We start from the raw sequence: 15971 nt of genomic DNA, 5'->3' as shown, positions 1-15971 counted from the left end.
AACTGTTACTGTTCGAGAAACTAACGACAGTTGAGTTATCGCAGTAATGGTTCAATGGTCTAGAAATGGAATTAACGATTTTGAGTCCAGTGATTAGATTTCTAAGCAACATTCCATGACAGGGTGCGTTGTAAACAACAATATATTCTACCATCATTGTGGAAGTTGTAGTTAACTATTGTTTATGACTCTTCCATGAGATAGGTCCGCCTACTAACATAAAGATGTAGCTCGAAGTGGATTTCTTGTCATCTTTGCATTTGGCAAAGTCAGAATCAGAATAACCTACCACTTCTAAGTGATCACTTCTTCTATAAGTCAGTTTATAGTCTTTCGTCCCTTGCAGATATCTAAGGACCTTCTTAGCTGCTTTCCAGTGATCTAGGCCAGGATTAGTCTGATAACAGCCTAGCATTCCAGCAATATAAGAGATATCTGGGCGAGTACAGACTTGAGCATACATCATGCTCCCGACTACTGACGCGTATGGTATCTGGCTCATTTGCTCCTTTTCAACCTCTGTTGTCGGACACTGGAATGAACCGAAAACATCTCCCTTAACTACTGAAGCGACTGAGGGTTTGCACTGTTGCATGTTGTAACGTGTAAGGACACGATCTATGTAAGACTCTTGAGACAATCCAAAGATCCCTTTGTGTCCATCTCGGTGAATTTCGATGCCAATGACGTAAGAAGCATCTCTAAGATCCTTCATGTCGAAGTTATGCGAAAGTAACCGCTTCGACTCATGCAACATGTCTAAACTATTACTTACCAATAGAATATCATCTACGTAAAGGACAAGTATAGAAAAGTTACTCCCACTCATCTTGAGGTAGGTGCATTGATCCACTTGATTCTTCATAAAACCTTGCCTCTTCATGACTTCATCAAACTTGAGGTACCATTGACGTGATGCTTGTTTTAACCCGTAAATGGATTTCTTCAACTTACAGACTAGATGCTCCTGACCTTCAGGTTTAAAGTCTTCAGGTTGTTTCATGTAAACATCTTCGTCTAAGTCTCTGTTAAGGAAAGCAGTTTTGACGTCCATCTGATGCAGCTCCAAATCAAAATGAGCTACTAGGGCCATAACGATTCTTAATGAATCTTTACGAGAGACAGGTGAAAACGTCTCTTGATAATCAATTCCCTCTTTCTGAGTGTAGCCCTTTGCAACCAATCTCGCTTTGTAGCGTTCAACGTTCCCATTCGGATCCAGTTTTGTTTTGAACACCCATTTACAACCTACAGGTTTGACTCCGTTGGGTAATTCTACCAAATCCCAAACGTCATTTTTCTTCATGGATTCAAGCTCATCACTCATTGCTTTATTCCATTCAGAAGACTGATCACTACTAATGGCTTCATTATAAGAGATAGGATCATTGAGCTTTCCAACATCCATTTCAGTTAGGTAGGTAACATAATCATCCCAACTAGTAGGCCTTCTTTGCCTAGATGACCTCCTGAGTTGATTATCGGGTTCAGCGTTGTCTTGGTTTTGAGCGTTTGATGTGCCTTCGTTATGAGATATAATGGGTTCTGATTGTGGAGATGGAGTTTGTGTAGTAGCTTTAGGTGCAGTTGCATGGGGTACAAGAGGAGTAAACGGAGTAATGGTAAGCGACGAGTCTCTCCCCCCGCGTCTTGTACTTCTTGCAATTCTTCGTAAGGGTTGGTACTGCTCCCACTGACCTTGAAATCCTCCAGGAACGCAGCACGCTTGGTTTCAACAATACGGGTGACATGGGAAGGACAATGGAAACGATAACCCTTCGAATGATCAAGATACCCGATAAAGAAACAGGTAACTGATTTAGGGTCAAGTTTTCTTAGGAAAGGATTATAGAGTTTTGCTTCAGCAATGCAACCCCATACTTTCATATATTTAAGACTCGGTTTCCTTCCTGTCCAAAGTTCATAAGGAGTTTTAGGGACAGACTTAGAAGGAACTCTATTGAGTATATGAACAACTGCTTTTAATGCTTCAGTCCAGAGGAATAATGGTAAATTAGTGTTGGCTAACATACTGCACACTATGTTCATAAGGGTATGATTTCTTCGTTCAGCGACACCGTTCTGCTGAGGTGTACTAGGCATGGTGTATTGGTTCACAATCCCCTGGCCCTTACAAAACTCATAAAATGGACCAGGAGCTTGACCGACATCAGTATGTCTTCCATAATATTCACCGCCTCTATCTAATCTCACAACTTTAATCTGACGATCTAATTGCTTTTCAACTTCAGCTGTATAATCTTTAAAAGTTGTAAGAGATTCAGACTTTTCCTTAATAAGATACAAGTACATGTAACGAGAATAATCATCAATGAAAGTGATAAATGAAGTATGTCCTGTTATGCCAGCGATTTGATAGGGACCACTAATGTCAGTATGAATGAGTTCTAATAGATTAGAGCTCCTAGTGGCACCTTTCTTATTCGCTAATGTCATTTTTCCTTTAAGACATTTGACACATGTTCCAAAATCAGTGAAATCGAGAGGAGGTAAGACTTCATCCTTTACGAGACGATTTAATCGTTCTCTTGAGATGTGGCCTAAACGTTGATGCCACAACATAGATAAAGTCTCTAAGTCTCGAATCTGTTTCATCTTTGTGAGTGATTCATTAATATTATATGACAACAAAGATTTGGAAAAATTATCATCTAGTTCTAATCTATAGAGACCACCATCCAGAATGCCAGTACCATAAACAACGGAATCATAGAGAATAGAGAGTTTGCGATGACAATGGGAAACGACAAAACCATCCATGTCTAACTTTAGTCCTGATATAAGGTTCAGAGTTACCTCAGGAACATATAAGGTATCATAAAGTTTAATACATAAACTAGTTTTCAAAAATAATTGTAATGTTCCTATGGCCTTCACTTCTAATTCCCGATCATCCCCAACTTTAAGTGTTCTTTGGTTTCTTCCCAGCTTCCGGATTGAAAGGAATCCTTGAGTAGAGTTGGTTACATAAACCATAGAACCAGAATCAAAGCACTAAGAATTAGCAGGAACATTTAAATTAAAGGACTCAAGTACCATGAAAAAATCGTTACCTTTCTTAGCCAGCCACTCCTTGAAGTCAGGGCATTCCTATTGCTTATGTCCTGTTTTCTTATAGAACTTGCAGTAGGGTTGGCCTAAGGAGCTCTTAGAGCTGGAAGGAGTACTTGTATTAGAATTTGGCTTTTGGAATTTTGAAGCATCCTTTCTGTGATGATTGTTCTTCCTCTTCTTAGAGCTGGAGGTGGTGAAGTTAGCAACATCAGTAGTGCGATCCATCTTCATACGCTCTTCCTCCTGTACGCACATAGCGACCAGCTCACTCATTGTCCATTTGTCCTTCTGAGTGTTGTAATTGATCTTGAATGCTTCATAGGACGAATGAAGCGAAGTGATGATGAAGTGAACAAGAAAACCATCACTGATTTCCATCTCTAGCCCTTTCAGCTTATTGGCCATGTCATGCTCATCATGATGTGTTCGCGAATGCCGCTCCTCCCATCATACTTAGTCATCACCAGCTTGAGGATAAGAGTGCTAGCGTGTGCTTTTGATGTTCCTTTGAATTGTGCCTCCACAGAAGCCAGGTAGGTTTTAGCATCCTCAGAATCAGGAATAGCTCCTCTAATTGCATTATGAATGGACAACTTCATGAACATGAGAGACATGCGGTTACACCTAGTCCATTTTTCATGAACTATCTGCTCAGCAGCAGTACTTTGAGTAGTAAGGTCCGCTGACTTATTCTCTCTAAGAGCATAATCGAAGTCTAGCAATCCTAGTGTAAGCATGAGGGCATCCTATCATTCAGCAAAGTTATCACCAGTCAAAGGTGGAATCCCGCAATTGGGTGCTGATAGTGGAAATAAGATGAGCAAGTTATGATACTAAGAAAGAAGTCCTAATGTGATCTAAGGGCATGTTATACTAAGGCAGGCATAAATAATTACCATTTTAATTATGAACCTGTGATATTGTCTATTACTAACATCAAAATAATAGACTTACTAAAAATTCTACTTAAACGAAGACAAATCAGCTTTGGCCAGAAGTGTAATCATTTAAGCATGTGTGTAAAGTAATCGTGGCAAGTCAGCTTTGGCCAGAAATGAGACAATCACTTTAGTTATGCACTTGTCAAGCATGCTAAACATAAATGAATTAAATCAGCTTTGGCCAGAATTAAGACATTTCACGTTTTTAATGCATACTCAACATAGCTTTTATTATACTTGAACAATAAATAGATGTATTAAATCAGCTTTGGCCAGAAATGATACATCAGAAGCTCATTCAAGTTAAGCTATTTTGGTTTTGTGAAAATTATCTGATTCTGATTATGTAATTAAGTATTTACAAAACCAAGTATTTAATAGCAAGCCACCTGTTAGCGCGGATCGAACTGAGTGAGGTCTCGAGTTAGGTCTCGACTGAGTTATGAGATATCGAGTCAGTTATGAGGTCTCGAGTCGCAACCTTGGTCTCGATTTGTAGCCTTATGGTCTCGAGTCGCAACCTTATGGTCTCGAGTCGAAACCTTCGTCTCGAGTTGTAGCCTTATGGTCTCGAGTCGCAACCTTATGGTCTCGAAATCCACTGTTAACAGCTGTTATTGTGATAATGACTGAAAACTCGAAATTTTAGGGATTGTGGGATAATGTTTCCTGTTTTATTGCTGATCTAAACTTATCAAAAGATTTCGAAAATTATAACTGATTATCTTTTAACAGTTTCCGAAAATTTTAATAGACAAAATTCAGATAAAAAACAATAAAAACACCCACTAATCTAAATCATATTCCAAAAATTAAGAAATTTTCGAGTTTCCCTTCGAACAAATGATGAACCCTAGAAAATTAAAACATAATTCTGGGATCCGAGACCTTAAATTTAAGACTTCTATTAACAGATTTCGGATATTAATTTACCCATTATGATTTCGAGTCAATTATTAAAATTCCTTTTCGAAAACAGTGATTCGGGACACTGTTAAAGGACTCGAATCCGGCTGTTTATAATACTTTAAAAAATTCTGTTTTCCAGATTTTAATCCCAGAATTAACGGATACGAAAACAGAACTGATTTATCAACATATGCTCTGATACCACATGTTGATCAGTTATGTTTAAACATAATGGAAAACATGAATAACATACCTGTTACAGCAGACAGGCCTGCAAAGAATCCAGTCAGAGATGCAGCCATTAAGTTCGACATACTTGTCAGGATGATCTGGTTCCTCCTTAGGGTGTAAAGTTATGATGGTGATGAAACCGAAACAAGGGAGGGTTTCGGTTGGGAGAGAGAGCCGAGATTGTGATGTTATGAGGGTTGTGAAATTGTCTAACTTGTGTAACCCTTTAACTCTCTAATAATCTCCTTATATATACACCCAAGAGGAAACCTAATTAGTTAATAAGGGTAATATGGTCCATCAACAATTACCAACTAATTATTAATAGGTTATTAATATATTTTGATCTATATAATATAAATGATTATAATGGCTACAAGATTAAATATTATAACAATAATATATTTAATCTCACAAGTTTCTCCTCCTACCAACTAATTTTCTTTTAATGATTATTGGTGTATAACTGTAAACTGTAAAACTGAAGTAAGCTTAATTCAAGTAATTGCTGGTAGTAATCTATGATAATATATTCTTATATTGTAATTTAATGTTATCAAGTAAACTACAATAATCGTTTCCTTCTCATATAATCCAATACTTACATTTAAGTTACAAGTTTACCATTTGTTTAAGCACTTAAAGAAATGAAGAAACAAAATAACATGATTATTCAATGCCACAGAATATGGAGTAGTTCGTTAAAGCTCCATGTACATTTATAGTGAAGGGCCACCACAAAAGATTAAAGTCTTGAAGAAAATGTGCACTTCAACTCTCGTCGCAAAATCTTTCCTGCTGCAGATTTTGGTATTGCGTTAATGAATTCTACTCTTTGGACTTTTTTGTAAGGCGCAACCTGTCAAATAAAGATGCATTGAATATAGCAAGAATTTAGATTACAAAACAGTTCAATGAACAGAAATTTTAAAAATGTTTTACTTAAAAGATTAAAGAATATGAACCTGTTTAGCAACGAAATCAATGACATCGTATTGTGAAATTTTAGCTTCAGGTTTCTTCACGACGAATGCCATCGGAATTTCTCCTGCTTCTTCATCCATTCTCCTGAACAATATATATGAAACCCAAAACTTAAGAAAGTCCAATCGAATGTTAAACTACATTTGATCTAGACAACATAATTTAACAATTATTATATAAAGTAATTATTTAGTTATTTTATATAATGTAATAGTTTGTATTCAAATATTCCATAAAAACTATATACAGACATATTATGTGGACCAAATATTCTTACCCTATAACTACAGCATCATCTATGTCTGGATGAGAAACCAATACATCCTCCAAATCAGCTGGTGCAATCTACACAAATGTCCAAATAAAACTTGTGTAAGAAGTACTCTTCTGATTATTAGCCGCTCAGTAATAATTAAAATCTAGTAAAAGCCGTAATGCATTTTAGTTGTATACTTAACATAAATAAATAAATAAATAACAAAAACCATTCTAAGTACCTGAAAACCTTTGTATTTTATGACATCTTTGAGTCGGTCAACAATAAACAAATACCCTTGATGGTCAAAATAAACTATGTCTCCAGTGTGCAGCCACCCATCTTTATCAATTGTTGAACAAGATGCCTCAACATTTTTTAGATATTCTAGCAGAAATCCACATCAAACAAACAGTCAGACTAATTGTAACGTGAATATTAGACATCTAAATATTCGAAATTATTCGTCTCGAAGTTATAAAAATTTAAATATTTTTATAAACTATTTCTGTTAAACTACTAAGTGTAGATAAGTAACTAAAATATACCACTTCTGTTAAATCAAAACATAATAGTGTTTGGAATCATGATTTAAAAAATTAAGATTTAAATATATTGAATTTCTTTACAAATTTATACTATTATAAGTGTGTGGATACACCCAAATGGTACATAGACTTGAGTGATTATCATGCGTTACCTTTCATAATGCCTGGCCCTCGTAACCAAAGTTCTCCAGTTTTTCCAGGAGGTGAACACAAACCAGTAATATTATCTACCACTTTGGCTTGCATGTTAGGGGCCAGCAACCCTATTGATGTGTAATTCCTTATTTCTTTTGTGTTGAATCCTCGTGTTCCCACAGCAGTTGATTCACTCAAGCCGTAACCCTATATGTATATTAAATTAGTATAGAATCATGGTTACATAAATGATAAGGGGAAACCCCGCAAACGATGGCTATCAGACCAACTTGGACCTCATGTACACATCCTTATATACCTAGTATTGCAAGAGGTTGTTTACAAACCACGAGGTCATATAACAACAACATTACCGTTACTTCAAGTTACACGAGTTTTAATGACGCATTGGGAAAATGTTGTAGTTACCTGAATGAAATCGATATGAGGAAATGTTTGTACAAATTCCTCTATGCATTGTGAGCTCAAAGGTGCTGCTCCACTTGACACCTGTATTAAGCTCTTCAAGTGACCACGATGAACACTCTTTCCTACTTTGATCAATGCTTTAAGCAATGGAGGTACTGCTGGGAAATGTGTGACACCATATTTGCTGATAGCTCGAACCATCTCATTATGGTCAAATTTGTTCATCACTACAATGGATGAGCCTAGTGACAAGATTCCTAAAGTGAAAAGTGTAAGACCATATATATGGAACATGGGTATAACAGCCAAATAAGTGTTTTTTTCGTTGTTATCACCGTACTGCGAAGCTTCAAATCGAACAAATAACTCAACCCCCGCAATCAAGTTTTTGTGAGTCAAGACTACACCTTTACTAGCACCAGTAGTGCCAGAAGAAAATAGAATAGCGGCAGGGTCATCCTGGCTAATCGTTCGAGGGGGCAGGGAATTATTTTTATGACGCGAAATAAGCTGGTGAAAACATGAGAAAGCAGTCGAGTTTGGATCGTAGTTTGCGTTTTCGGGTACCCCAATGGAAGTGATCCCTAATGCACTCAAGTCTTGAAGTCTAGTAGACAAAGTGAAACAAAGTTTCACATTGCATTGACTAGTTTGTTTTTTAATTTCTGAGACAGTACAAAGAGGATTCATGGTGGTCACTACAGCACCAAGATACAAAATACCCAAGAAAACAATATGGAAGTGTATTGAATTTGGTAAAAGCATCAAAACAACATCACCTTTTGAAATACCCATTTGGTGGTGGAGCCCACAGGCCATGGATTTAACTAATGGTTGTAGTTCTGAGTATGAAAGGGAGAACCCTGTTGAAGAATCTATGAAGGATGTTTTCCCATTGTGTTTTTGGGAAAATATATGGGATACAACATCAACAAAAGGGTCGGAAGGTAAGGTTCTTGGTGAGTGTTTGCTACTGTATATTCCTGTTTCTAAGGAATACCAGTGAGGAAGATCATTGAACTGTTTTTTCTTGAATAAATCTTTGAATATATGGGCTTTTTGTGAAGAAAGGATGTTTGATTGGTTTTGGTTAAAGTATGTTGCCATGGTTGTTTCACAAGATAAATCTTACTTAGGTTTTGATATGGTCGATCTAATAGCGATGCCGTGGTAGTTATATATAGTAAATCAATGTGATGCATGTTTGAATAAAAACATATATATTATATATTTGTGGCATACTAGATAAAGTGTTCGCAAAGTCTGACCAATTGGGTCCTTTGACTAGTGCTCAGTTCAGTGCTATCACAGACACTTCCAGGACACTTCCTCTTTTTTAGCTTATTTTACCTAAAAAAAAAAAAAAGATACTATGGTATCTATAAGAATTATAGTTATAAATACACTTTAAAATAACTACAAATTTATCAGAAGCTACTTAGAGTTGAGTAAAAGCTTAACCACTCATAAAATAAACAATCCAAATTTGAGCTTAGTTAAGTTTGGGCTTGTCCCCTCTCATTTACACTCCTGTAACTTAGTACTTAAAGAAATTGTTGTAACGATAATTAAAATGATTATGGTTTCCATCTCAAGTAAGTGATTTTATAAAATGACATTGTAATAAGCCCTTAGGTTTTGCGTTATGGGACGCCACCCCTATGCCATCTCAGATTTCTTTTAGCAATAGCACCTCCTCCCCTTCCAAACCCTGGGTGTCATCCAGGGACGCTATATTGTTGAAAAGTGAATGCACTGGCGAGCGTTGGCGAGGTTGTTCTTGTGGGCCATTAATTGATGAACGGCTACAAAGTAAAAAAAATTAATTTTTATAATAAAACTTATATTTAAACACACACAACTCTCACACTTCAACACAACTATCTCAAAACATATATTTAAGCACACATAACTCTCAACACTTCAACACAACTCTCTCAAATTTTAGAAAATGTCTACAAGTTCCGAGACTTTAAATGATTCTCCCACCAACTCGGGTACGCTTGACTATTTGCTCATATCGGTGGCACAAGAGGCTGTTCAGGTTTGTAAAGGAGGAAGCGGAAGCGTCACAACCAACACGTTCTAGACAATCGCATCTTGACTACTAATTTTAAGTATTTTCACAATACTTAATTAGCTTAAACTAGTGGCTTTGATACCATCTTCTGTCACAACCTCTGATTCTACCCTGTGCGGGAGCCGTGAGCAGACAAAAGTGGTACCGATGTTTATTTAAATTATCTCAGCGGAATTTTCATCAGGACCGGGTGTCAAGAAAAATATCAGAGTGTTCAAAACACCGTAGCTTTCAATTCATAAATTGTGGGATGAAATCTATATTTACATAAAGGATTTAATCAGTGACAAACCCTTGATTACAAAACAAGTTTTATTCAGGTTTACATAGCCACTTATTTAAGCTTGAGCGCCTAATAGCACTTTTTCTTCTTTTCATAGTAAATCACATGAAATGCGTTTTGAAAACATTTGATCAACAAAAAATACTAGTGAGTTCATTCAGTTTGTACAAAAACATATTGTTATAATTACAGAATTAAGGTTTTTTACATTTGTTTATATCTTTCAATTACTCAAAATCAGTATTTGTCACTCGGTAGTAGTTCCTATGACTATGGTCATGTCACTATTGGCCCTCAATTGTCCAATAGCAAAGCTTATCAAGTACTGTATAAAAAACCCCACATACCGGCAGTAATTTCATAATACAAAAACTTAATCACTGTAAATATAACTGGAAAAACATTTGGGGTTTTGAAAGCATTTAATAAAAGAGAATGACTCACTTTGCATATTTAGGGTTTTTAATAATAGCCTTCTGGTCTCAGTCCTGGGTTCCTAGTTAAACACACAATGCTACACGTATTGGTGCGTTAACCTAATTCAAACTTTAACGTTAACCACAAGATCAAAACCTCATCGTAGATGACAAAGTATAGCCTTATTCAGGCAGCACTTTAATATATGTTGATTTGGTTTCAGATCAATGGGACAAGGTATCGTACCAGTGATCCGGGTTTGTACGTTGATTACGGAGCAGAGTTTTAGGGTTTAGGGGCTTCGGGTATTGTAACAGTACTTCGAGAGAGAAAGAAATGAAATGAACGATTTTGAATGTCCAATTCTCATCCATTTTAGAGCTGTAAAAACAACCACGTCGCGTCGCGTGACCAGTTTCTCCCATCATCGTTGCGTTACGCGACTAGGTGAGCTAGGGCTTAGGTGACATGAGTCACCACATATAGCTGCCACGTGGAAGCACGTGTCTTCTGTTGAAAATAGCGTGACGAGACTCAAAACTTTTTCTCGTTTCTCGTGTTGGTTTCCGTCAGACGCGTTCGGGGTCTTGATTATTATTTTTATGGGGCCTTTTCGATGGTTGTTATAGCCGATTCAAACATAGATCTTCCAGTTTTATATTCATCGAATCTTTTGGATGATATCATAGACGGGGTCACACCGAATTCGTCATCTTATGCGAACAATGTGCACTACAAATACTAGTATTATCTTGTTGATGGAATATATCCTGAGTGGCCGGTCCTGTTGAAAAGTCTTTCTTGCCCCGATCATGAAAAACGATTGTACTACCAGAAAAAACATGTGTCGGCGAGAAAGAATTCCGAACGAGTTTGGGTATCTCACCTTAAAAAAAGTTGTTTTTCCAGTTTCACTTTTTTATAAAACTATAGTCGCATCGCATCCAATGAATTGTTGATCAACGGTGAGATACCATGATTATGCGATATAAAAGTGCAAGAAAATTTGTTTAGAACAACATTTTCAAAATCCCGAGGGCTTTCTTAATGCAGTACAGTTGAAAAGTTTAAGACAGAATAAAAAAATCAAATGAGAAAAAAAACGGTTAGTTACTACCTCTCATGAAGAACCTAGCTAAGGTTGTCAAGCGTAACTTTGCTTCTTATTAGCATTATTAATAACTTAGGTAGGTTTAAGGTTGTGTTTCAAAGTCTACTTGAATGTTTTCTGTTTAACCTTTTCTGAATTGAACTAACCAAGAAACTACAGCCTAATGAACTAAAAATACATGAATTAAGGAGTTTTCAAAATTCTCGTTTTATCCTTTATATATATATATATATATATATATATATATATATATATATATATATATATATATATATATATATATATATATATATGAAGGTTTAAATGAAAACCACTAGTTAACGCGAATACTCGAAAACTAACTAAAAAAGCCAAAAAAGACATATCATTTTTTTCATACCAATTTTCGCTGTTTTTGGTATACAAAAAAAACTATTTTTCAAAAAAAAAAAATTGTAGTGCACAAGTGTAATAGTACGAATGTGTATGTGTACTACACATGTGAATTATTACACACGTGCACTACAATATTTTTTTTTTGAAAAAAAAAATTATATACAAAAACTATGATTTTTTTTATAAAAATATTGCAAAAAAAAAAAATTGTGTTTTTAGGCTTTTTTTAGTTAGTTTTCGAGTTTTCGCGTTGAAAGTGGTTTTCATTTGAACCATCCCCTATATATATACACACACATAGGGTTAGATTTATTTGTAAACAACCCGTTAATACGGAACTGTGTAAACTAATCCTATCCCTTAATTATCAATATACAAGATACAAGTGTAAATCATTGACAAGTATTTGTTCACTTAGTTCACAAATACACTAGTTTTCATTTTAGAACCCCACCATATATATATATATATATATATACACATATTGGGTAGGGTTCTAGAGTGAACAACCCCCCAAGAGTAAACTGTGTGAACTGATATGTACCCTTGAATTTTACTTGAGATTTTAATTGAGTGGCATGATGGTAATTATTTGGTTAAATTTTTACTATTTAATTAAATACGTAAGGGTATATGTGTAATTACACTGTTAACTAATTTAAAACTTGAAAACTAATAGTTTCCATATTATCTCGATTGCATAAAATCCCGTAAATAAATATCGACATTTAAGTTTCTCAATCCCTTTGATTCACCTTTTATTCAACACGCACATCTTTCTCTCTCACCATCATCGCCGACATCAAAGAAAACCAAAGGACGATCTTCGGAGCTATCAAATCGCCGGTATGCCATCCCGCGAAAACGTTTAGACACACTAGCTTGTTAGTTGTTGTGCGCTAAATTTCGGGACGAAATTCTTTGAACATGGGGATAATGTGACACTTCGGGTTTTTTCCGCACATTCTATTATTGAATTAAATTGTAATTAAATTAATATGTTTTGTTCTATACATATATATATATATATATATATATAGGGTTAGGTTAACGTACAAATGCCCTTATCGTACATTACGTACGCTACAATCTCAGCCGTCCGATCATCTTCCTGCATTGAATTCGCATGTTGTTTTTTTGTAACAATTTCGCATGTTGGTTTTTTAACATGCGATTTCATCAAAATTACCACATGCGAAATTGTTACAAAAAAACAACATGCTATTTCATCAAAATTATCACATGCGAAATTGATACAAAAAAACAACATGCGAATTCATTAAAAATTATCACATGCGAAATTGTTATAAAAAAAACAACATGCTATTTCATCAAAATTATCACATGCGAAATTGGTACAAAAAACCAACATGCGAATTCATCAAAAATTATCACATGCGAAATTGTTATAAAAAAACAACATGCGATTTTAAAATGCGGGAAGATGATCTGACGGCTGAGATTGAAGCGTACGTAATGTACGATAAGCAATATTGTACAGTACTCTTTACCTATATATATATATATATATATATATATATATATATATATATATATATATATATATATATATATATATCTGTGTGTGTGTATGAATGATTCGTGGGCAATGTGTAAATAAAGTAGTTATAAAAAATCTGACCACATAGTTCAACCGATGTGCACGGCCAAATGGTGCAGCCACACACCTCCCTATTCTGTACACTACCCCCCCTTCTCACCCGATACACTTGGGCCACCGTACACCACAAGTGTATTGGGTCAGGCCCAATACCAGTCTATGAAACCCTAAAAGGCCGAACCCTTGTGGGGTTGCACACTTAAATGTAACAACCTGACTTTCTAAGTCAAAGTACTAGTCAAAGTCAAGACATGTCAGCATTCAGATCTGTCATTCTTGCTTAATTATTGCTTACCTTGTACTCTCAAGATTTCGATTATTATTTTGGGTCGATTACTTAAAACAACATTTTAAACCATGTTTTACAACACATTTTACAACGCTTAATCAAAACGCAGTTTATAACGCATACTATTTAAACACATTTTATCGCATATCACATCGCATGTTATACTTCACGCTAACACCTCACATTCGCAATCGCAAACTCGAAACACAGTTATTGGTATTGTTCTTTGTGTGTGCTATTATGTGCTTTACTTATGTGTATGCCTTATATATGTTTTGGGATGTTATTCGCAAACGCAATCGCAACTCTATCGCAACGCAATCTCATCGCAACTCGAAACGCAGATTTGCTTTTATGAGTTATGTTATTTGTGTAACTAGTTGTTTAAATATTGCTTGGTTTATCTCACCACAACGCTCACTCGCAACTCACTTAAACGCAACGCAACGCTCAACGCATGAAATGAAAGTCGGAAAACCAACTCGCGCAAGCCGCTAGATCGAATGACCAACCGATCGAATGATCATCCGTCTGGATGACCATCCGATCGGATGGCCATCCAATCGGCTAACCATCCGACTCACTCACTGCACCACCCATCTCCCTCTCACCTATAAATACTGTCACACCCCGACCACGTAAAACAACAAAACGTGGCGGAAACGTCGGGGAGTGTTGTAACAGAATCATTGTTTCACAACCATGGAATAAATAATTTTGTTTTATTGAATAAATGAACTCATTGTTTAAATAAAATCAAATAAGTACAACTATTATCTTTCAAGTTTTAAAGTCGCTAAGGCACGAGTCCATCCTAAGTGTAGCATATATCATCAATCATCACAGAGCAGTACCTGAAACATGTGTAAAAATAGGTACGTCAGCATAAAAATGCCGGCGAGTACATAGATTTTATTGATTTAGGATTCATGACTTATGAGTTTAAAGAAAAATGTTTTAAGAAAAGTAGTCATGATCCTTGAAAAAGGTTTTTCTTTTATAAATCATTTATAAGAAATCAGATGATATAAAAGAATAATACATAGGAAATTAAATAAGTAAGTAGAATAAGTTTGTATAAAAATATATTGTTTGAAAAACAATATTTTGCTAAAAAGGTTTATAGTATATATAAAAATATACTTTGATTTAAGAAAGTCGAATAAATAATATATTAGAATATATTTTAGTTCCAAATCCGTTAACCCAAGTGTACTAAATAACGCCACGGTATGTAATGCGATGAAAACACTTATATATAAGAAGTACCAGCGGCGTATCTACCATGTTTTCATCATATTACACCCGTCCCGTTATCCAAACACTTAACCAAAACCCAATTGTAAAACAAATAGTATATTAAATATACTTTAGTTGTTAAAAATAATAATTTTCAGTAGTATATTAAAAGTATACTTTGGAATTATAAATAACATATTAAATTATGTTTTTGGTTTGAAAATAACATATTAAAACTATGCTTTGGATTATGAGAATAACATATCAAAATATGCTTTGGGTTGTAAAAATAACATATTAAACTATGTTTTGGATTGTATAAAGAACATATCAAAATATGCTTTGGGTTGTATAAATAACATATTAAACTATGTTTTGGTTATTAACAAAAATATATGTTGGTTTTGTACAATACCACACATGAGAGTATATCAAACTATACTTTTGGGAGTATATCAAAATATACAATAAAAGCGTGATTTATGAATTCAATCAGACCTAGTGCATCAAACTACACCTTTGAGACTATAGGAATACCACGAAGGCAATCCCTATTTGGATGGAGAAACAAATTGGTTTCAGACATTCCATGACAACAGGAATGGGGTGTCAAATCCTATAGTGCTATATCATACTACCAACCGGTCTGGTGAACAAAAATAAGTACTATTCCAACAATTAATTTTATAATCTTTGAAAAATCAGTGTTTAAACCATAGATAATCATTCAGTTTGTCAAAAGATATGTATTAACATGTATAATCAATTATACTTTGAAATCATGAAAATAACAGATAGGTACACATGCTTCACCCCAAAACATTCGAAAACAGTAAAAGAGGGGACTATGTACTCACTTGAGAGTGCTTAGAAGTCTTGAACAACTACCAAGCAAGCTAGAGGGAGCACGAAATCAAACGACACCTAGTATTGATAACTACATAAATAAACCGGGCCTAAATCGGAAGATCGGATAGGATGAGGTCTCGTAAACCAAATGAGTGTGGGAACTCATATAATATGGTCTAACAAGGCCTACATACTAAAA

The 15971-nt window shown here is 35.2% G+C and overlaps 1 protein-coding gene across 1 annotated transcript; it reads right to left on the bottom strand.

Moving 5' to 3' along the window:
* Positions 1-5832: 5832 nt before the first annotated feature.
* On the bottom strand, positions 5833-8650 carry LOC110868910 (4-coumarate--CoA ligase-like 6). The gene is made up of 6 exons (XM_022118179.2): positions 7509-8650; positions 7097-7286; positions 6638-6783; positions 6418-6485; positions 6122-6224; positions 5833-6015 (listed from the first exon to the last, which is right to left on the bottom strand). Exons 1-6 carry the CDS (start codon positions 8613-8615, stop codon positions 5902-5904), a joined length of 1728 nt encoding a protein of 575 aa, XP_021973871.1. The 5' UTR covers positions 8616-8650; the 3' UTR covers positions 5833-5901.
* Between the last annotated feature and the right edge of the window lie 7321 nt (positions 8651-15971).

Source organism: Helianthus annuus, chromosome 3 (assembly GCF_002127325.2).
Source record: "Helianthus annuus cultivar XRQ/B chromosome 3, HanXRQr2.0-SUNRISE, whole genome shotgun sequence".
In the NCBI taxonomy this organism is placed as follows: domain Eukaryota; kingdom Viridiplantae; phylum Streptophyta; class Magnoliopsida; order Asterales; family Asteraceae; genus Helianthus; species Helianthus annuus.
The sequence above is the reverse complement of the archived record's forward strand: the minus strand, read 5'-3'. Positions and strand labels throughout refer to the sequence as shown.

What these genes read in the sequence shown, in the direction of transcription:
- LOC110868910 (XM_022118179.2), bottom strand. Translation starts at nt 8,615, where the DNA reads ATGGCAACATACTTTAACCAAAACCAATCAAACATCCTTTCTTCACAA. An exon ending in TAAAATACAAAGGTTTTCAG is followed by an intron (nt 6,486 to 6,637) that starts GTACTTAGAATG and finishes ACATTTGTGTAG; the next exon opens with ATTGCACCAGCTGATTTGGA. An exon ending in TTGATTTCGTTGCTAAACAG is followed by an intron (nt 6,016 to 6,121) that starts GTTCATATTCTT and finishes TTTATTTGACAG; the next exon opens with GTTGCGCCTTACAAAAAAGT.